Here is a 21,661-nt window from a genome sequence, read left to right as displayed (position 1 = left end):
ACCAACCTCTTACGTTGAGTTTATAGAAATCTTCCTCTTGAGCCTTTGAGAGTATCCTTTTGCCATCCAGACTCTTAAAAATTAGCCCATTGAAGAAAAACTTTCTAATTTGTCCTTTCAGAGCCTTCATTTCTCTGTGCTGGCTTCACCGTGTCTCCTTTGCATCTTCTCGGTGGTTTGGTCCCATAGACGTTTGGAGGTTCCATGCAGAGTGCTCTGACTGGCTGGCTGACTACTCCTGCTTTGGCCATGAGTTTCAACTGACTCCAGCCATATTTATGACACATTTCTTAATGTCCATTGACTGACCCGAGTTTCCTTATCATGTTTAGAACAGCTGCAGATTTGCCGAAACAGTTGGCATGGTAGCCCAGAGCTCCTGATACCGAAATGGCAGTTTCCCCTGTGGCTAGTGGTACAGTATGCCTGTTGCTTATGAACTGACGCTGAACAATGGCGCCAGTCTTTGGCTGTGTTAAGTTAAATGGTAAAGGTTGCAGATGAGCTGACCCTAAATACAGGCAGCTAATTAACCCTGGCGGCCTGCTGTATTCACAAGATTGCTGTCTTTGAAGTTGAGGATAGAAAGCAGGGCCTTGGCAGGTGAAGTAAGTGGTGTGATTCCACACAGAACTGACTCGGAACCCTGAGGGAGAAACACTCTCATGATGGTGGTGGGAGGTTCAGAAGAGGTCCTTGCTAGCCTCACACCACAAGCCAAATAGAGTGAATGGCTTCAGAGGCTAGAGGGGCAACAAATGTGTTCTTACCTGAAGCCTCCAGAGCTCCTGTTGACACAGATCTGAGCACCGTGCGACCTGTTAGGTCTCTGTTCTATGCAACTGTGATAGTAAGGTGGTTGTATTTCCCTAGGCCTTTTCTGTTTGAAAATCCCATTCAGGGTAACATTAGGCTTCCTGAACTTTTCCTGGCTTTTGTTGACCTTGATAGCCATGCAGCTGACTGGTTATGTGTTCTTGGAATATCCTTCAGGTGGGATTTGTGTAATGTTTTTCTCATAGCACATAGACTGAATGATTGGTGCTAGGGCAGAAGACCACGAGGCCAGATGCCATGCTATCTCTTCATAGAGGTGGTTTACACAGACAGCATGATGTCACTGATGACATCACCGATGATGTCAGGTGAGGCAGAGCTTGTCATGTTTCTCAACTATAGGGTTGTCCTACTTTCCATATTGGTGAGTGTGTGTGAGCATGTGTGTTGGGTGTGTATATGAGTGAATGTGTGTATATGCATGTGTGTGAGCATGTGTGTGTGTGAATATGTATATGTGGTATGTATATGTGTGTGAGTGTGTGTGTGAGCCTGTGTGTATGTATATGAGTATGTATGTGAGTGTGTGTGTGATTGTATGTGTGTGAGCGAGTATGTGTGAGTGTGTATGAGTGAATGTGTATGTATGTATGTGTGAATGTATGAGCATGTATGTGATGTGTGTATGTGTGTGAGTTAGAGTGTGAATGTGTGAGTATATATGTGGTGTGTGTGTATGAGTATGTGTATATATGTGTGTGAGTGTATGTGTATGTGTGAGTGTGTATGTGGTGTGTGTGTATATGTATGTGTCTGAGTGTGTGTGTGTATGTGTGTGTGAGTGTGTATGTGGGGTGTGTGTGTGTGTGTGTGTGTGTGTGTGTTTAGTGCTTCCATAGTGCCTGGCACTACAGGATACTCCAGGCTTATCTTGACTATCCACTGCTATAGTTCCAGAAGGAACATTTTCTCCATTCTTGGGCACAGACCCAATTATTTTGGTAACAGCTTATTTATTATATTGGAGAGAGGTCCCAGAAACCAGACCAGGGAACTGCGTGTCTGCTCACCAATTCTGAATCTAGGGGATACGTGCACACATACTAACACTTGTATGTGCACATATCCAGACATTGCTTTAAGAACATATGGTGATCTGGCCTGCAATTTACTGCACAAGGTGAGCTGACCTTGAACTGCGACAATGTGGCAATCCTCCTGCACCAGCATCCCAAGCCCTACAATTATAGGAGAATGTCACCATGCTCAGTGCTGTATTTCTCTAAGCAGCCATGTCAGTGTTCTGCAGAGGTGAAGCCGCTGGGAGGATGTTTGCACACATACACACGACACACACACGGTTATGCGTTATGCAATGACGGGGTGTGTTGTAAGAGATAACACTGCTGCTGCTGGTCTGTGACACTGGTGCATACTCACATGCTTGGGCACTGTTACCATTTGTGTACATACAGTGGATGCCGTAGCTTATTGCTCTCAGGCTACAAACAGGCTACTGTCCTGGAAACTACATGTAGCTGTAACAAAATGGCCTCTGTCTGAATATGTTTAGACGTGTTTCAGCATGTTTAAATATGTTTAGGCGTGCTTCAACATGTCTAAATGTCAAAAAGGGCACAAAGAAACAGGATGAGTGTTCTACCTGTGTAGGGCACTTGCAGTGGGTGGGAGGTGCAGTGCTAACATCTGCTTTGGAGGCATTGTATGACACTGTCCCTGGGAGATATAAACAACTGCCTACCCACTGCTGGCAGGGAACCTGTAACAGACAGAAGAGTAAGGATCCCACCACAGTCCAACTTAGTGAGCCAATGAGTTTTACGGTGATGTTATTTACAGAAATAGGGGTGAGGGGGTCACCTGTGGGAGCAGAAATGACTCAAGGACAGCCGCATCACCAGAGGCCCACCCTATATAAACCTTGGGCTCACTGCAGGCAGCTCAGCAGGGTGAGAAGTTGGCCTGAGACCCATCTAGGCTGCTGGGCTAGGTTTGTCTGTGAGTGTCCCTCAGCTGTCCTTTCAGCTTGTGTAAGCTTGGTAAGGGAGGGGCCTAGTGAATGTGGTCAGTTTCAGGGACTTTCTGAAGCCCAGTTGTTCACTTTGTGAGTTTAAGGTGCTTCCTAGCCTGATGGATTATTTTTTATTTGATATTATTTATTATTATTATTATTATTTACATGATGGATTATTGATGATGATGTTGGTGACAATGATGATGACGACGATGATGATGACAGCTTACTTTAGAGCAGTGGTTCTTAACCTTCCCAATGCTATGGCCCTCTAATACAGTTCATCATTCTGTGGCGACCCCCCCCCCCCAACCATAATTTCGTTGCTATTTCAGTAATCTTGCTACAGTTATGGATTGTAGTATAACTAATTTGTGTTTTCCAATGGTCTTAGGTAACCCCTGTGAAAGGGTCATTTGACCCCCAAAGGGGTTGGTACCCACAGGTTGAGAAATACTATAGAACTTCCTGTGTCTTAAGGAAGTTCCTCCAAAATGGGGCAGTTTTAATCTTGGAGGGAACTGCTACATAACAGGGCAGTTGGTGAGTAGGCTAGGAGCTTGCGTGACAAGCCCCGAGAAGTTCGCCACTGTGGTTCCGAGGCATGCTGTGTGTGGGCCGTGCCAAGTTTACACTGAAATATTTCCTTTTTTCAAGGACAATTGCCATAGTTCACGGTGCTAGTTTTGTTGTTTGTTTGGCTTGCTTTGCTTCATAAACAAAAACTTTTGTAGTGGTACTTGACTTAAAACACATTGCTTAACCTTAGCCTGTAAGCTTTTCTATATCCCAAGTTTTATATCTATAAAGAGAGAGTTTTATGATATATGTTTTATAGTAACATAAAATCATAGCAACAAGACCATTTACTTTCATTAACACAGCCTGTTGTCTGGGAAGGACTTCAGGGAAGTACACAGAACACTGTCACCTGAGTTACATGTGTGTGCACATGTGAGTGTATGTGTGTGTATTCAATAAATATATAGTGGCTTCTTTTTTTTTAAAAGATTTATTTATTTATTATATATAAGTACACTGTAGCTGTTCAGACACACCAGAAGAGGGCATCAGATCTCATTACAGATGGTTATGAGCCACCATGTGGTTGCTGGGATTTGAACTCAGGACCTTTGGAAGAGCAGTCAGTGCTCTTAACCACCGAGCCATCTCTCTAGCCCCTATAGTGGCTTCTTTATTTTTTTTCGGAGCTGGGGACCAAACCCAGGGCCTTGCGCTTGCTAGGCAAGCATTCTACCACTGAGCTAAATCCCCAACCCCTCCCTATAGTGGCTTCTTATTACATAAAATTCTATTTTATGGGCTAGGATTCGATGCACTCTTCTGGTGTGTCTGAAGATAGCTACAGTGTGCTTATATATAATAAATAAATCTAAAATAAATTCTATTTTTCACATGTATATATGTATTAATATATTGTACTCATGAGAGTGAATGTGTATGTATGTGTGTGTGTATGCGTGTGTGTGTGCATGCATATGTGTGTGCTTGTGGGAGTGCAGGTGGTAGCCAGAGGAAAGTGTTGGATCCTCTGGTACTAGAGATAGAGGCTGAGGTGAGCTCTGTGGTGTGGTTGCTGGAACTGAACTTGTGTCCTCTGTAAGAGGACCTGCTCTTAGCTGCTGAGTCATCTTTCCAGCTCTAACAGTGGGCCCTTTCTGACTCTCTCCTGGAAGACTCAGCTGAGACTCTTACTACATACCCATGGAACAATACATGTATGCATACATACATACATACATACATACATGCGTGCATGCATGCAGGCATACATACATATATACTCCGTGGAGCACATACATACATGCATACATACATACATGCAGGCATATATACATATATACCCCATGGAGCACATACATATGTACATGCATGCATGCATGCATACCCCATGGAGCAATACATGCATGCATACATATATATGTACATGCAGGCATACATACATATATACTCCATGGAGCACATACATACATGCGTGCATACATACATGCACACATACATACCCCATGGAGCAATACATGCATACATACATACATACATACATACATGCCCCATGGAGCACATATATGCATATATACATAATGTATACATGCATTCTTTGTGTTTCTTCTCCATTTATTCCCAACTCCAGTCCTTTTTGCTCACCTAGTGAGTTGGTTCACAAGTCTCTTGTACAGTTAGTTAGATCATTGTTTCTTAAAAACCAGTGAGAATTGGTCACAGCTGGGGCAGTCTACGTGTTCCGTGTTTTCTGCTGGAACCTGTATGGTTTACGCCTCATGCTTCAGACTGTAATAGGCCTATTGTGTTAATTTTTGTGAATGGTGTAAAGTCTGTTGTCTGTGTTGATTCTTTCAGTTAAGCACCAGTTGCTGAAGGCTCTTTTCCTACTAACTGACCTTTGCTCCCTGTCAAAGGTCAAATGGATGATTGACGGAATCTGCGAGATCTGTCCCTCCCTTGGCTTGTGTGGTACTCAATCATCAAACAACTGTGAATCATCTTGAGTCTCCTGTAGATCCTTGCTTTTTCCTTCCAATGTTACAGTGTTACTGGAATGTTTCCTTCCAATCAGTTGTCAGTGTTTATAAATAGCCTGCTGGGCTTTTTACTGGTGTCGAATTACATCTACAGCTGAAATTGGGAGGTACCACTGCCGTAATAGCATAGAATCTGCTACAATTTATATCTCTTTGCTCTTCCTCCGCACTTTGCAGCTTTACGCACAAGGATCTATGCATAGTGGTCCTGCTTGCGCCTGACCTTTTTCTATCACCCAAAGCAGCTTGTTTAGTTTTAATTTTCCCTCAGAGCCTCGCTATTCATTCCTGGCACACAGTAGGCAGCTATTGCCATAGGTGATATGTGGTGTCTTGCTAGGACTACACTTTGGGTTATTAGTTCCCTAAGATATGCTGGATGTTGTTGAGCAAACATGTCATCTGTGAACCAGGTTTTATTTTCTCTTCTCTCTCTGACACATTTTATTTCCTTTTATGTCTTGCTGCGTTGGCTAGGATTTTCGGTATGATGTTGGTGGGTGTGGTGTGAGAAAGCATCCTTGCCACATTTTTCATTTTTCGTAGGAACATGTTCCGGTTTCTTACCACTGAGCTGGATAACTGTTAGTATGAGAGAGATTTCCAAGTTACAGAGATTCGGAAGTCCTAGGTGGTTGGGATTCTTTCTTTTTTTATTTAAATCAATCATGAAGAAGTGTTAGATTTTTTTTCAGATACTTTTTCTGTACCAATTGACACAAGAACTTTACCCTGATGATATATATTTTCTAATATATGTATCAAGTGAGTCGCCGTTGCCCATGGAGTTCAAGTCATTTTGTTCAATCATTGGCCTTGGCTTTCTGTTTATTTGTTTTGTTAATGAGTTTTGTGCGAGTGATAGGGTAGCTTTCTCTTTCTTGGTAGTTTTATTGATTTGGTTGTTTCAAGAATACAAGGTTCACTGTCACAGCAGAATGCTTACCCGAGTATTTACTGAAGGAAGTCATAGAGAAGGTCATCGCTGCCCCTTACGGTCGAACAGTATTTATTGGTGAGCACATCTGAGCTGTGCAGTTTTTCAGACCTTGGGCTGCTGACTTCTTTACTAGATACAGGTTTGTTCAAATGCTGCATCCATCTCTCCTTATGAGTTTCGGTGGTTCATTTCCTGAGAGGATCGTGTCGTTTCATGTAAGTTGTTGAATTTAGAGGCATAAGATTATTTACAGCTATCTCTTATAGTTATTAACTCTAACCCCTCCCTCCCAGGAAGGTCTCAATGCCTTTAATGCCTCCCTTAGCCACACATGACTTTGATCCTCCTCCGCCTGTAGAGAGCGCTGGGATTATTCAGGTTTGCAACCTCATACCCAGATGTGCCATGCTGGGGATCAGAACCCAGGCCTTTATCAGGCTGGACAGACATGGCTGTGCCCCCACCCCTCGCCTTTATAATAATGGTAACTTGTCTTTTTCTTCTTTTTTTCCCCTGGATCTAAGTGAGGCTCTGACAATTTTTAGTGATATTTTACTGTTCTTTTCTCCCCTGTCTTTTAGCTTTTATTGATTTTCTCTCTGATATATTTTTGCATCAGGATCAGATTGTCTTTCATTTCCTAGCGTACTGGCTTAGGTTATTGATTTCAGGTCTTTGTACTGTCCTAACGTATGCGCCTGATGTTGCAATTTGTCTCTAAGCGGTGCTTCTGCTAATCTTATGCACTGGTCTAGTTTGTAAAACTTCACTTCTACATGTAGTTAAAATATTTAAGAAGTTCTCTTGACGGTTTTTATTTGACCTGTGTTATTTGAAGCGGCTTAATTTCTAAATTTTGGGGGAATTTTCCCAGCTTGCTCTCTGTTCCTCGGCGTCTGGTTTAATTCTGCTGCCGCCCAAGGGTGTGATTTCGTGCTCTCGATTCCTTTCAGATAGCGTTGCTCTTAGGTCCTTGGTACAGGAAACTGGACACTGTGAGCCTGAGATGCACTGGCTGTGCTGATTAAGGATTCGATAAGCACAGATTAGATCCAGTGACTGACGCTACTTCAGGAGGCCCTGGCTCACTGGCTGTGTTCAAGCTTGCTCTGCCAATTACTAGAAGATAGGTATTGAAGTTGCTGACTAGGATACAGGTCTCATCTCTTTTCCCCATAGTTTATCACTTTTGCCAAAAGTATGTAGATGTCCCATCAGGTATGTGCGTGTTGATGGCTACTGTACGGTCCTGTAGAATCTGCCCCGTTAGCATTTCGTAATGCCTCTCTTTAGCCCTGATAGTGTTTCTGTTATGAAATCTGTTCTGTCTGAACAGAGGACCTCTGGTCCTCTTCCTTCCCATCCCTTTTCTCAAACAGAATTCTCCACTCACACAAATACACACGCACACACACACACACACACACACACACACACTTGTGTGCATGCACACATACATGCACATGCACACATAGACACACACACATGCATACACACATACTCAGGTACATAGCATACATAGACACACATACATATGCACATGCACACACATAATACACTCACATATAGACACACATATAGACACACACATATATACATATACACACATATGCACACATACACATGTATAGACACACATACACACCAGCACACACACATGCACACTCGCACACACAGGCACAGGCACACTCACACACACACAGGCACACACATGTGTACTTGCACACACACATACTTAGATCTGGCAGATGAAGGACAAATCCTCAGGTTCAGCTTTCTGAGTCTGGCTTCCTTTGCTCAGTGATCTCGGGTTCCATCCATTCTGTAAATGGCAAGGTTCTGTTGTTTATGTTTTTGCTTGTTTGCTTTCATGACAGGCTTTCTCTGTGTAGCCCTGGCTATCCTGGAACTCACTCTGTAGGCCAGGCTGGCCTCGAACTCACAGGGATTCACCTGCTGGGATTAAAGGCGAGCACTATCACCACTTGGCTCCTTGTGGCTTTTGGCATCACTTTTAGCTGGTGTATTTAGACCCAAACCATGTAAAGTTGTAAATTGATTTTATGGCTAAATAAAACTTTATTTTGTGTATATGCCACATTTTGAAATCCACTCTCCTGTTGATGAACGTGTCTTGCCTGGTGTGCATAGTGCATTAGTAACCATTAAGTGGGATGTGGTGGCACACAGCCCATACCTCAGTACCGGGGAGATGGAAGGAAGAGAATTGTGGGCTTAAGGTCATTCTGGGCAAATACAGTGAATTTGGAGTGAGCATGGGCCACATGAGACCAACCCTATCTTAAAATGAAAATAAAATAAAATTGGGTGTTCAGGTACTATTTTCTTTTAACCTTATTCCATATGAGTCTTTTTAAAGATTTACTTTTTAAAAGACTTATTTTATTTATATGACTACACTGTAGCTGTCTTCAGCCACACCAGAAGGGGGCATCAGATCCTCCATGTGAGGTGAGCCACCATGTGGTTACTGGGAACTGAACTCAGGACCTTTGAAAGGGCAGTCAGTGCTCTTAACCACTGAGCCATCTCTCCAGCCCTAAGTATGAGGCTTAATGTTAGTTGCTTATAACACAGATTTGTCATTAAAAAAAAATATATACTCTGGAGGGAAAAAAAAGAAAAGACACTTTTAGTTGGTGTATTTCGACAAAAACCATGTAAAGTCATAAGTCAGTGTACTAGAGGTAATTTCTAACATGTTTTTCGCTGCCTACTACTTATTATCCTATTTCAAACCCCTTTCTGATTTTAACTGGATGCCATATATGAGCCCATTTATTCAATTTTCTCACTAACTTCTTTTCTTCGGCAAAGTCTAGTTTTCGATCCACAGGGGTGTCTCTTTCCCTGAAGAAATCTTGCGGGTTGATCATCTGGGAATCAATTTCCTGATTTTTGTTTAAAGACAGCATTTCTCTTTTAGGATATGTATTATAAAAGATATATATATATATATAGTATTGTATATAAGACATACATATATAGTATTATTTTATGTGTGTGTTTTGCTTGCCTACATGCAAGTGCACCTCGTGCTTGCAGTGCTCCCAGAGGCCAGAAGAGGGCGCCAGATCTCCCTGGGACTGGAGTTGCAAATGGCCGTGAGCCTCCAAGTGAGTGCTGGGAGCTGAACTTGGGTCCTCTGGAAGAGCAGCAATTCCTTTACTGCTGATCCATCCTTTCAGCCCCCTCCAGGATTTAAAAGATTTACTGATTTTCCAGACTGAATCTTACTATGCACGCGGGCTGGTCTTCAGTGTGTGTTCTCCTGCCTATGCCCAAGTGCCGAGTTCTCTCCTTTTTTTTTTTTTTCCGGAGCTGGGGACCGAACCCAGGACCTTGCGCTTCCTAGGCAAGAGCTCTAACACTGAGCTAAATCCCCAACCCCCGAGTTCTCTCCGTTTTAAGGTCGGTTTTCCTGGGTGTAGATTTGAGGGCTGGTGGTGGTTTTTTTTGTTTTTGTTTTTTTTTTGGTTTCTTTCCCCATGAGCTTGTTGTGTCCCTGCCAGATCGGATTAACAGGCACGCACTGCCTTGTTTTGCCTTTCAGTTTTGAAGGAGATAATCTGTCTGGGTGTGGATTTGTGGGTTGGCTTTTAAATCCCTTCTTAGTGTTTTTCTCTCTCTACTTAAATGTACAGTGCTCTTGCTTTCCTGCTAGAAGGGCTGACCTGTTACATACAGTTATTATAAACTCCCTGTCTATAGCATACTCTGTAGCATTTCTGTATCTCACTGATTGTGGTTTAATCTCCCAGATGGTTTTACTTCTTGTCTACCAACAGACATTGTTTTTTTTTTTTTTTTAAGATTTATTATATATATATATGCTGTCTTCAGACACATCAGAAGTGGGCATTGGATCCCATTACAGATGGTTGTGAGCCATCATGTGAATGCTGGGAATTGAACTCAGGACCTCTAGAAGAGCAGTCACTGCTCTTAACCACCGAGCCATCTCTCCAGCCACCCAACAGGCATTGTTGTGCAAGCCAATTGTACTGCATTGGGTACTAGGAGCCAAGGGGGCAATCATCTAGCTGCATTTGGGACCCTGTTCCAGGCTTGACTATAGCTGTGTCTACCATAAATATATACTCTATACCATGCCACCACAGGAATGTGATACCAGGGCTTTCGACTCTCTCAGGCACCCTTTGCCTCTGAGCTCCTTTAAGGGTTTTGCAGTTGGTTGGAGTCAGTGTCCTTCTCTCTTATCCAATGTCACCAGACTAGGAACCTTGGGCAGTTGGTCATTAACCAGGAAGGTGAGGGTTGTGTGATCATTCCAATAAATCACAGACATGATGGGCCTGTGGCCTTCATATGTGTTCCTTGGTCATTCTCTCCTTGCCTTTGGGGACAGAAAAGCCAGGAAATGTCGGTCCCAAATAGTAGCTTTTCTGTAGCTTGAATAAGGCCCTGGCCACTCCTCCATGGAACTATGGGGTTTTGGTGGAGAATTCCCAGCCGCCATTGTAAATCCTTACTCTTCACCTTTCCAGCCTGGTTGGTGCCTGACGTTAAAGGTCGTGCAGGTTAGGGGTTTCCTTAAGACTGCATAGTCTTGGGATTTTTCTTTCACGCACTCAGACCACTCTCAGTGGTTTACCAGAGTCACTGTTCAGTTGTCCTTCAGTTAATGGCGTCAGACCAGGGAACTCTAGGGTACCTGGGACTAGATTCTCCTGGCGTTTCTAGATTTCAGGGTCATGGTCTGACCCGTGACCTCAGTTCTTTGGTGAGTTGAGGAAAAGTCCCTACTCCCAAGCTGCCCTGCATCCTCTTGTATGGAAGGGATAACTTACAGGCTCCACAAGGGTGAAATCCCCCTGTGGCTTTCTCCACCTTCCCCTAGCTGAAGAGGCTGGGTCCATGTAAGACATCCTGACCTTTCAAAAGCACCTGAATCTTACAGAGGGAATAACCACTCTTTCTAGTCGAAAGAACCCCTGCAGGGGCTGGAGAGATAGCTCAATGGTTAAGAACACTGACTGCTCTTCCAGAGGTCCTGAGTTCAAATCCCAGCAACCACATGGTAGCTCACAACCATCTGTAATGGGATCCGATGCCCTCTTCTGGTGTGTCTGAAGACAACTACAGTGTACTCATATATAATAAAGCTTAAAAAAACAAACAAACAACTATATCTATGTATATATCTCTGTATGTACCCAGATGACTGTGTATACACAAACGTGTCCATAGGTATATGTATATTTACATAATATGAGCACATATATGTATATACACATCTATATATACATTTAACATTTACATTTTTATTCATACATATACACATACACACATACACATATACACATACACATACTATATAATTGATGAGCTTTATACTAGTACTTCCTATTACAATCTCCTACACATCAGTATTCTTTCCACAAAATGTGCAACCTGCAACTACATCAAACACGACACTGAGAGAGCCCTTTGGAGCAAGCTCAGCCTTAGCCCCCTGAGTAACCATTTCCCTGCCTCAGCCTTCTGAGTAAGGATTGCAGACAAGCCTCACCCAGCCTGGTTCGTGACTGGTAGCCTATCTATTGATCAGTCTTGTTGCAAACAAGATAACCTCCCTGGCAGGTGCCCTCTCCTTACACCATCCAGTCTCCAGCAATCCTATGAGCTCCTTGCTCTGCCCAGCACAATGACCTCAGGAGAAGGATAAAGGACACAGGCCGTTATGCCTGGTATTACTCTGGCTACTTGGAAATCGCGCCTCCTTCCTGGGTGCTCCCATATTCCAGGTGCCTGAGCGGCTGTCTTCTGGGACAGGGCCTCTCCCGAGAGCAAACTGAATTAGCAGCTGCTAAGCGGGAGGGCTAAAGGCGTGTTTGCAAAAGGCTACTGAGAGGACACATTTGTCTAGCAAAGGCGGGAGTGGGGGGACAGAGAAGCTGAGGAAAATTGGAAAGGGTCCAAATGCCTCGCCCGCCCAACCAACCGATACCCTTAGCATTTCCAAGAATGATCTAGAACCCACGGTAAGCTTCATTCTTTGTTTGACTGGCAGTGCTGGAGTTTGTGTTCACAGTATCTGATACTGTGTTCATGTCAGGCAAGCACTTACCACTAAGCCATCGTCCCAGCCTCCTGAGGAACTCAAGGAGAACCACAGAAATACGGATGGAGGAGAGATGGGGAGCAACTCAGTAGCCACAAAAAAGCAGGGATTTTTTTTTTTTTAAATTTATTGGGTTGGGGATTTAGCTCAGTGGTAGAGTGCTTGCTAGGCAAGGCCCTGGGTTCGGTCCCCAGCTCCAAAAAAAAAGAAAAAGAAAAAAAATGTATTTATTCTATATGAGTCCACTGTAGCTGTCTTCAGACACACACCATAAGAGGTCATCGGATCCCATTACAGATGGTTGTGAGCCACCATGTGGTTGCTGGGAATTGAACTCAGGACCTCTGGAAGAGCAGTCAGTGCTCCTAACCACTGAGCCATCTCTCCAGCCCTGTGTTTTTTTAAAGACAGGGTCCATTATGTAGCTCTGGCTGCTCTGAAACTCACTATGCAGACTAACCAGGCTGACTTTGAACTCACAGAGACCTGCCTGCATCTGCTTCCCAGGTGCTAGGATTTAAAAGATGTGCCAAAATGCCTGGATTTTATAGTATATATACATATTTTTTAAACTTTAAAAGAAAATATTTTTAATTGCATGGTTGTTTTGCTTGTGTTTATGTGCGCCACATTACAGTACCTATGGCAGTCAGAAAAGGGTGCTGGTCCTCCAGGACCTGGAGTTGTATACTGTTGTAAGCTGCCCCGGGAACTGAACCCTGTCTCTTCTGCAAGAGCAGCTAGAGCTAACCAGCTCTCTAGTCCCTGGAGACAGTCTTTAGCTTTCCCTACTGAGATCCTGGTGTGAGCACATCTGACTGGTTTTTAAATGCAGTGCCTCGCTAAAGAATTTCTTGGAAAAACGGCTGGTGCTAGGTTGGGAGCAGAGATGGTACAGTTTATTGTGCTACAAAATAGAAAGCAGTGAAGCCGTATTTGAAGGACACAGACACCTGCAGGAAGGGGCTCACCGGGATTGTCTGAGCATCCAAATAAGTGATGACGGTGGTAGACTATTACCCAGGTTTGAAAGCAGGACTCATGATGAAGCTGTACTGATGTGACTAAGTAGAGAAGCCAAGGAGCCGAGGAATGCGGGGTTTACAGTTTGTCCACGGAGGCTTGTTCATTCCAGAGGAAGACAGAATGTCGTTACAGTGCAGAAGCCCGACACTTTAAACAGCCCGCTTTGACCAGCTTTTATTCGTACGTATGTGCACGTATGCACACTTGTGAACAAAGGTACCAGCAGAGGCCAGGGGAGGGCTTCAGATCCCCCGGAGCTGGAGTTTCCAGCATTTGTGGTCACCCAGCATTCAGACTCCTTTCCTCAGGACAGCAGCAGGTGCTCTTAACCAGCAGGTCACTCTCCAGTCCCAAGCAGTCTGTCCCTTAATCATGTGACTAAGCATGTGAGGAAGGAGACGTTGCCAGGAAGGAGTTGAAATCCTCCGTCTGATAGCATGTGATGGAACGGACGTTTGTAACCTCTACCATCACCATTGTCACAGGCTGATAGCCACATCAGGCAAACCAAAACTGTGGGGCATGCTACTGAACACAATAGCCAGCGATCTTTCCAAACTGTCAAGGGTGTGAAAGTCAGAGTTCCCAGATGCTCCAGAAAGTGGCTAAATCCGTCACGTGACTCTAAACTGAACCCATTACAGAGGCTAGAACAGCTAGGTCCCCACATCTGAGGGTTGGACTTGGGTTTGGTTTTTCTCCCTCTATAATGATGTAGCTGATCTAGGAATTCACTTGGAGCTTGAGTTTGAATCTTCCCTTGGGATATGTGCTACAATCCTCATGGATATTAGGCAGTGGCAGGCCCCTTCAGCGTCCAGTCGTCCCCAAGGTCATGAGTGGTGCTCTCCTGCAGATTGTGCTGCTGAGCCCGATGTGAAGTGGTTGTGTAGTCAGTAAGAGCCCCCCCCAGGCTGGTTCCCATGTGGGGATGGACGAGTAGGTGGGAGCAGATGCAATTGTCCACCTTCAGCACAGGGCACATCCTTCACAGCAGAAAAACAGTCCCTCCTTTGTACTGTGTATGTGTATGTATGTATATACCATGTATGCATGCATATATGTATACATCGCACATATGTGTATACACATGTGTATACCATGTATGTGTTTATATCATGTTTGTATATATGTATCATGTATATGTGTATGCATCACCTATATATCTATATGTGTATGTATGATATATATACATTTACATATATATGTGTGTGTGTATATATACATTTTATATATATATACACACATGTACCACATATATGCTCACATATACACACATACACACACATGTACATGTGTGTACACCCCACAGTCTGTGAAGGGTTTGATGGATTTTCCCCTCTCAGCGTGTTTCTCGAGCAGGTAGAAGTTATCACTCAGTATTTGGGATGAGGCTCATGATAAAGCAGTAACGAGAACATTACATACACAGTGCCTTTTATGGTCCAGGCAACACTTGAAGTAACAGACATGTCCACTCATGTAATTCTCTCAATTCTTCTTTTTTTTTTCTTTTTCTTTTTTTCAGAGCTGGGGACCGAACCCAGGGCCTTGTGCTTGCTAGGCAAGCGCTCTACCACTGAGCTAAATCCCCAACCCCTCTCTCAATTATTCTTACAAGGTAGTTATTCCATTTCATATAAGGAGACCAGCTACACACAAGTTCAAGCGACTTTAGGTCACATAGCTTGAAATGATAGTACCAGGTTTGAATGAAGATCTGACTTGAGGGGCGCTACTCTTGTTTCCCAGGTTTTGGTGGCATAGCTGATGCCTGTAGACGTCAGATATTGGGGGGAATTGGTGGGCTGTCTCTCATGAGACTAGAGGAGCTGCTGTGGTAAGACGTCATGACCGAGGCAACTTATCGAAGTATTTATTAGGGGCTTATAGTTCTAGGGGTTAGAGTTCATGACCATCAGAGCTGGGAACAGGGCAGCAGGCAGTCAGGTATGGTGTTAGAGAGGTAGCTGAGAACTTCCATCCATATCTACAAGTAGGAGGCAAAGAGAACTAACAGGGAATGATGTAAGCTTTTGGAACTTCAAAGCTCATCCCCAGTCAAAGCCACACCCTCTAATCCTTCCCAAACAGTTCTGCCAACATGACCAAGTATTCAAACCGGTAGGGAAAGACTTTGGAACTTTGGATGAGAGGAGCCACCATTCAAAGCTGTTCTGTGGGAGGTAGGAAGAATGTTGACAGACATGCGGAGGGTGGAGGCCTAGCTCATGAAGTTTGAGGGAAGCAAAGACTCTATCAGGCCTTTTATGTGGGAAGTCTGTGGTGTCAGGTCAGCTGGAACTGAAGAACTGTCTGTGATTAACAAGCGACCAGAGCCCTAAAGTGAAACCTTTGCTTTGCTGGGACACTGGGGTCAGCTGGGGCTGAGTTATTACCAGCAATTAAGAGGCCAGGATCATGGAGGTGAAATCTTCTGAGAAGTGTTTCCTGAGAGTCACACACAGATGCTGTGTTGCAGTCCTGTATGAAGTGAAGTGGGTCATGGAGAGCAGTGGAGGCTTGACACAATGGAGAGAGCCCAGAAGAGGGTAACAGTGAAGACGAAGCCAGTGGGCAGTGGGCAGTGGGCTTCCGTGACCTCATCAGCTCCTGCCTCCAGGTCCCTCCATGGCCTCTGCATCAGCTCCTGTGTCCAGGTCCCTGCTCTGCTTTGAGTTCCTGTCCTGGCTTCCTTCAGTGATGAACTGTGATGTGAAGTATAAGCCAGAAAACCCTTTCCTCCCCAGGTGCTTTGATCCTGGTGTTTCATCACAGCAGTAGTAACTGTCCTCTTAAAGGGGCCATTCTCATTCAAACCCCCACAGCTCCAAGCATGGAGTAGGTGGTTGTGTGCTGGCCGCCTGGCCTGTTCTGCCCTGGACTCATGAGTTTCCTTTCTTCTATCTCCCTTCAGGTCGCCTGGTGGGTGCTCTGGATGCGGTGCTGGATTCCAGCGCACGGGTTGCTCCATTTCGGATTCTGCTTCAAGTTCCCGGGTCCCAGGTGTATTCTCCCATAGCATGTGGTGAGTTACTGAATGGATCAGACATTTACTGGGCCATAGCCACTGGTGAGTTCTGTTACAGTTGGAATGTTCCAGACCTTATGGTCGAAGCATGCCGAGTGTCTGCATGTCCGTGGTGTTTGAAAGGTAACGCCTCTGGAGCTCCTTAGCAGTTCTCGCTTCCACTCACACCGACCTCCCTCATCCTCTTCCTCCTCTTCATCTGCACCTACTTCTCCACCCCTCCTGTTTTCAGCTTGTTTTCCTCATCCTTCTCGTCTCTGTCTCACTTCTAACCATCAAAAGTACTTAAAGGCTGAGCGTTTGGGCATGCCGGGTTTTGAGTGGTGTCTCAGAGCACTGGTATTGCTCCATATGAATTGAGCTATAATCTTCGTGATCTTCTCTCTGACGTACGTGTGTGCCCGGGTATGTACGCGCACTGCAGTGACATGAGGGCACAGTCTGAGGGCTGCAGTGATTTGAACAAGGAATGAATGCACAAACATATGCACATACAGCTGCTCTGCCAGGTGCTGGGAAATTTAGACCTCACTCCATATCCCCACCCAAGGTCCTGTTCTTCCCAGAAGTGCCACCTGATGTTGCACTGAGCCCCTAGGGTCCTCCAGGATGGAACTGTCACATTCAAAGAAGCACTTTATCAACAAAGCCTAGAGTCTGCTGATTTTATGCGAGTAACACGTGCTCTCTCTAATTTATGAAATAAGAAAATACCACGGGGTTGGGGATTTAGCTCAGTGGTAGAGCGCTTGCCTAGGAAGCGCAAGGCCCTGGGTTCGGTCCCCAGCTCCGAAAAAAAGAACCAAAAAAAAAAAAAATATACCACTGAAGACTCTCTATTTGAACACTGGATTCCACGTTAATCTTCTGTCTCTATGCGTGCACATGGCTGTAATACTTTAAGCTTTGCACTGGGTACAGTAAACTTTTCTCACTGCCTCCTGTTTACCAGCCCTATTGGACTTTTCCCCTGGAAAAGGCAGAAGTTTGATGAAACATCTCATTCCCACCCACCACCTCATCTAACCGCTGTGAATATCTGGGCACACTCTTGTCTGCCATTTTCTTTTCTAACCAGGACAGATCTCTCCAATTAAAACTGATTTATAAAGAAAGCACCTTTCAACTACAGAAAGAAGGTAACTGTTGCCTCTAACCACCCTAAGTACCTTCTGGTTACACAAGGTGGACATCTTTCTGAATAGCTTTCTAGTGGGTCAGAGAAGGGTAGCAACAAAGGTGGAAACATGTAATTCTTTAACACCAAGTTATCTGACAGTGCCCTTTTATAAGGAAAGTGTTACATTTAGCTAGTTCCCATAGAAACAAAGAAACTAAAGAGGAACAAAAATTGTTAAATTTCAAATGTTTAACACTGGAGATTTTTTTTTTAAAGGTTCCTGCAAGGTTGAGGCCAGGGACTTTGTCTATCAGTATGAAGGTAGAGTTGTAGCGTGTGAAATACACAATTTCAGTTCTAACAATGTTCTTTGTTATCTTATAGGAAAAGAGTACTAGCATATTCTCTCTTCTGCTTCCCCACTTTTCATTAAAAAGAACTATTGATATGATAGCACTCATCCCATTCAGACCCAAAATGATGCTTTTCATAATAATTCTTGAAGTGCGTATATTGGTATGGGTGTGATTCTTTATATAGTACGTACAGAGGCCAGAGACTCACGCCAGATGTCTTCCCTACCTTTTGAAGCTTGGTGTCTCACTGACTCCAATCCTCTCTGACCTGCCCATCTCTGCCTGTCCTATCCCAGCCGTGAGGCTGCGAGCTCTGCTGTACTTCAGCCTTTGCACAGTGATCTGAACGCAAGGCCTCCTGGTGCACAGCCAGGACTTACCACCTGCTGAGCCCCCTCTCTCTCCAGGTTCTGTGTTTTCTGTTATTGTTTGTCACAGTTCCTTATGCAGATTTAATACTTACTTAGGTATAACTTTTCCCTTCCTCGAACCTTTATTTGGGTTCTTTTTTTTCCCCCCATTTTCTTTCTTTTTACTAAGTAGTCCTGCTGGCCTGGGACTCTGTGTAGATCAGACTGATCTTGAGCTCACAGGTCAGCCTTTGCCTGCCAAAGTGAGCCACCGTACCTGTTCCTATGATGCTGCTGCTCACTGTGTAGCTGCATAGATTTCCATTTTCACCCAAGTAATGTATCCTGGATGTCTTGGTCTCTGAGGGTTTTCACACTTGCGGATGTCTGCCTTGGGCTTTCGGATTTGAGGTAGCAAGTCCAAATGTATTCATCGGCCACTCTAGAGTTGGCGGCTGCTGTCTTCTAGTGTTTTCTGTGACAACACAGATTTCTGCTTGTCTCATCGCCCAGGCCCCACTTGTGCATCATGTGCTTTTCAAGCACGCAAGCCTGCTTTTATCACTGGGCTAGGATAATTTGACTAGAATCTGTTACTCCTCTGAGCTCAGTGGGTTAGCCATTTTTAAACACACTGCTCTTGCTGTCTGCACAGTGATTTTTCTTTTACTCATTGTGGGACTCTTTTGCTATAATCCCATGCATGAATTTTGTTTTTAAATTCTTTCCCCTTGGTGTTTATTGCATATTGGGTAGCTATTGTTGGTGTTTTGTTTCTGTTTGTTTCTCTTTATCTTTTTAGGTCTGGTCTCCATTGAGTTCATTAGTCTTTCATGAGTTAATTCAGTTTTTGGCAATATATTCTACTTGCTTTTAACTTATGTTTTAGTTGTTATTGTTGGTTTGTTTTTTTGTTTTTGTTTTTGTTTGCTTGTTTGTTTGTTTGGTTTTGGTCAGATTTTGATCAGTAGTTCAAGGTCTCCAATCTCCTTTTTCGTTTCTTCTGCTTCAGCTCCTCTGAGACTTCTCATGCTCTTGCTTTGTCCTTGGAGTGGGAAGCATTTGTGAGGAAATACTTCCCTTTCTTCCTGGGGTGTTCCATTTCTTCTAAGGCACTCTCTGTGTCTGGAACCATCTGTCTCCATCTGGCCATGTTCCGTGATGTCCAGTACTGGTCCAGATCTCACCCAAGCTTGGGTACCATCACCTCAGGTGCTCCATTGGCATTAGCATGCTGTGACTTTACGCTTGGGTTTATGGGAACAGAACGAAGAAGACCGACATTCTGCTAGACAGGACTGGGGATGAGGCAGTAGTAGCTTCATCTTTGCTCACGGTCATCCATGAGCACCTCCCACCTGCCCTAAACCTTATCTTAGTTACATCTAGTCCCTGCTAAACACCCCTGACCACCCGCCTGCAGTGGTCACTCTATATCTCACATGGCCGGCCAACTCTTCTCCCTCTTAAGCATGGCGAATTCTCCTCTCCTTCCTTCTGTCTGTCTGCTTGCCTCCAGGGGCCCAGAAGTCCCGCCTATCCCTTCTGCCCAGCAATTGGCCCATGGTTTCTTTACTGACAGATCAATTGGAAACAGGACCTCAGCATCAGAACTGCCCCTACAGAAGTCTTCTTGTTCCCTCTCTGATAAGCCAGGTGTGCTGCCCAGTTCTATGCCAACTGGACACAGCAGGGTTATCGGAGAGGAGGCAGCCTCAGTTGAGAAAAAAGCCCCCATAAGATTGAGCAATTGGCAAATATGTAAGGCATATTCTTAATCAGGGATTGATGAGGGGAGGATCCTGCCCATTATGGGTGGAGCCATCTCTAGGATGGTGGTCCTGGGTTCTATAAGAAAGCAGGCTGAGTAGGCTTTGGGAAGCAACCAGTAAACAGCATCCCTCCGTGGTCTCTGCGTCAGCTCCTGCCTCCAGGTTCCTTCCCTGTTTGAGTTCCTGTCCCAACTTCCCTCAGTGATGGACTTGATAAGCCAAATAAACCCTTTCTTTTCCAACTAACTTTTGGTCGTGGCGTTTACCACAGTGATAGGAACTCTAAGACACTTGGACCCAGGTCATCTGGGGCAGGCTGTGGGACCCCTCATTAAACAGGTAGAGCTCAGAGGCAGGCCACATTAAGAAAATGTTTTGCTGGGCTTTGTGACATAGGCCTGTAATCTTAGCTGTTCAGGAGTTGAAGCCAGAAGATTGCAAGTTCAAGGCATGCCTGGGCAAGTAGATAGACCGTGCCTCAAAATACAAAGTCAGATTCTCACACTGGGCTATATATACACCTTCAAAAAGATAGGGAAGTAAAAATGGGGCTAAGTGGGAACAGGAAGGGGGTCAGTAATTGTGGGGAAAGGGTTAAGAGAGGGTAGGGGTGGGTATTTTCAAAATATGTTATGCACATCTATGAGAATGTAAGGAAACAAACTCAAACTGAAAAGGGCCTGGGCATGTAACTTGGTGTGCAATACTTGGCCTAGTGTGCCTGAAGCTGTAGGTGCACTAAGATAGAAAACAATCTGTTATCGCAACCTTTTATTTTGGTGGGAAGGAAGCTAAACCTAGATCCTCACACATGTGAAGCCAGCATCACACCACTGAGCTGCGTTCCCACCTGGCTCTGCCTATACAGGTGTGCTTCAGCTGCATTCCCACCTGGGCTCTGCCTGTACAGGTGTGCTTCAGCTGCATTCCCACCTGGGCTCTGCCTGTACAGGTGTGCTTCAGCTGCATTCCCACCTGAGCTCTGCCTGTACAGGTGTGCTTCAGCTGCATTCCCACCTGGGCTCTGCCTGTACAGGTGTGCTTCAGCTACATTGTTTCCAGGCACCAGAGCTGATCTTCAGAGCTGTCGTTATTCCAAGCCACTTTACACTCTTTCTCCACGTGCCTTTGGCTACCACCATTCTATTTTCTGTCTCAGATTCTGACTTCATCTCATTTGTGGAGTCATGCACGCCCTGCCCTTTAGTTACTGGGTTCTTAAATCTCATTGGTGGAGTCATGCATGCTCCATCCTTTTGGGGGAGAGACTAGCTTCTCATACCTCATTGGTGGAATCGTGAATGTTCCGGACTGGCTTGTATGTCTTCTTGGTTTATTCATGACAACACGTGTGTCAGAATTTCCTTTTTTGGGTGGGATGGTAATCCAGTTTCTGGAGACTTTCTTTTTGGAATTATTCATCTAACCATTGGCACTGCATAAATGAGGACAGTAATGAGGAGGGCAGAATCCCAGAAGCTAATCTCCAGTCAAGTGGAGAACAGGTTAGACCAGTGTTTCTTGACCTTCTTATGCTGCGACCCTTGAATACAGTTCCTCACATTGGGACTTCCAACTGTAAAATTG

The 21,661-nt window shown here is 44.6% G+C and overlaps 1 protein-coding gene across 6 annotated transcripts in view; it reads left to right on the top strand.

Moving 5' to 3' along the window:
* Tbc1d8 (TBC1 domain family, member 8) overlaps positions 1 to 21,661 on the top strand; it is a 110,055-nt gene that overhangs the window by 41,366 nt on the left and 47,028 nt on the right. For 3 of the 6 annotated variants that reach the window (XR_015628893.1, NM_001191067.1, XM_087567598.1), the window contains 1 exon segment: positions 16,363 to 16,473. Coding sequence is in view for 4 of the 6 variants with exons in the window: in NM_001191067.1 (NP_001177996.1) it covers positions 16,363 to 16,473 (111 nt within the window). In the remaining 2 variants the exon portion in view is untranslated. 6 annotated transcript variants of the gene reach the window in all.

This window comes from Rattus norvegicus, chromosome 9 (genome assembly GCF_021556685.1).
Source record: "Rattus norvegicus strain SHRSP/BbbUtx chromosome 9, alternate assembly SHRSP_T2T, whole genome shotgun sequence".
Lineage (NCBI taxonomy): Eukaryota > Metazoa > Chordata > Mammalia > Rodentia > Muridae > Rattus > Rattus norvegicus.
This window is presented reverse-complemented; position numbering and strand designations above follow the sequence as displayed.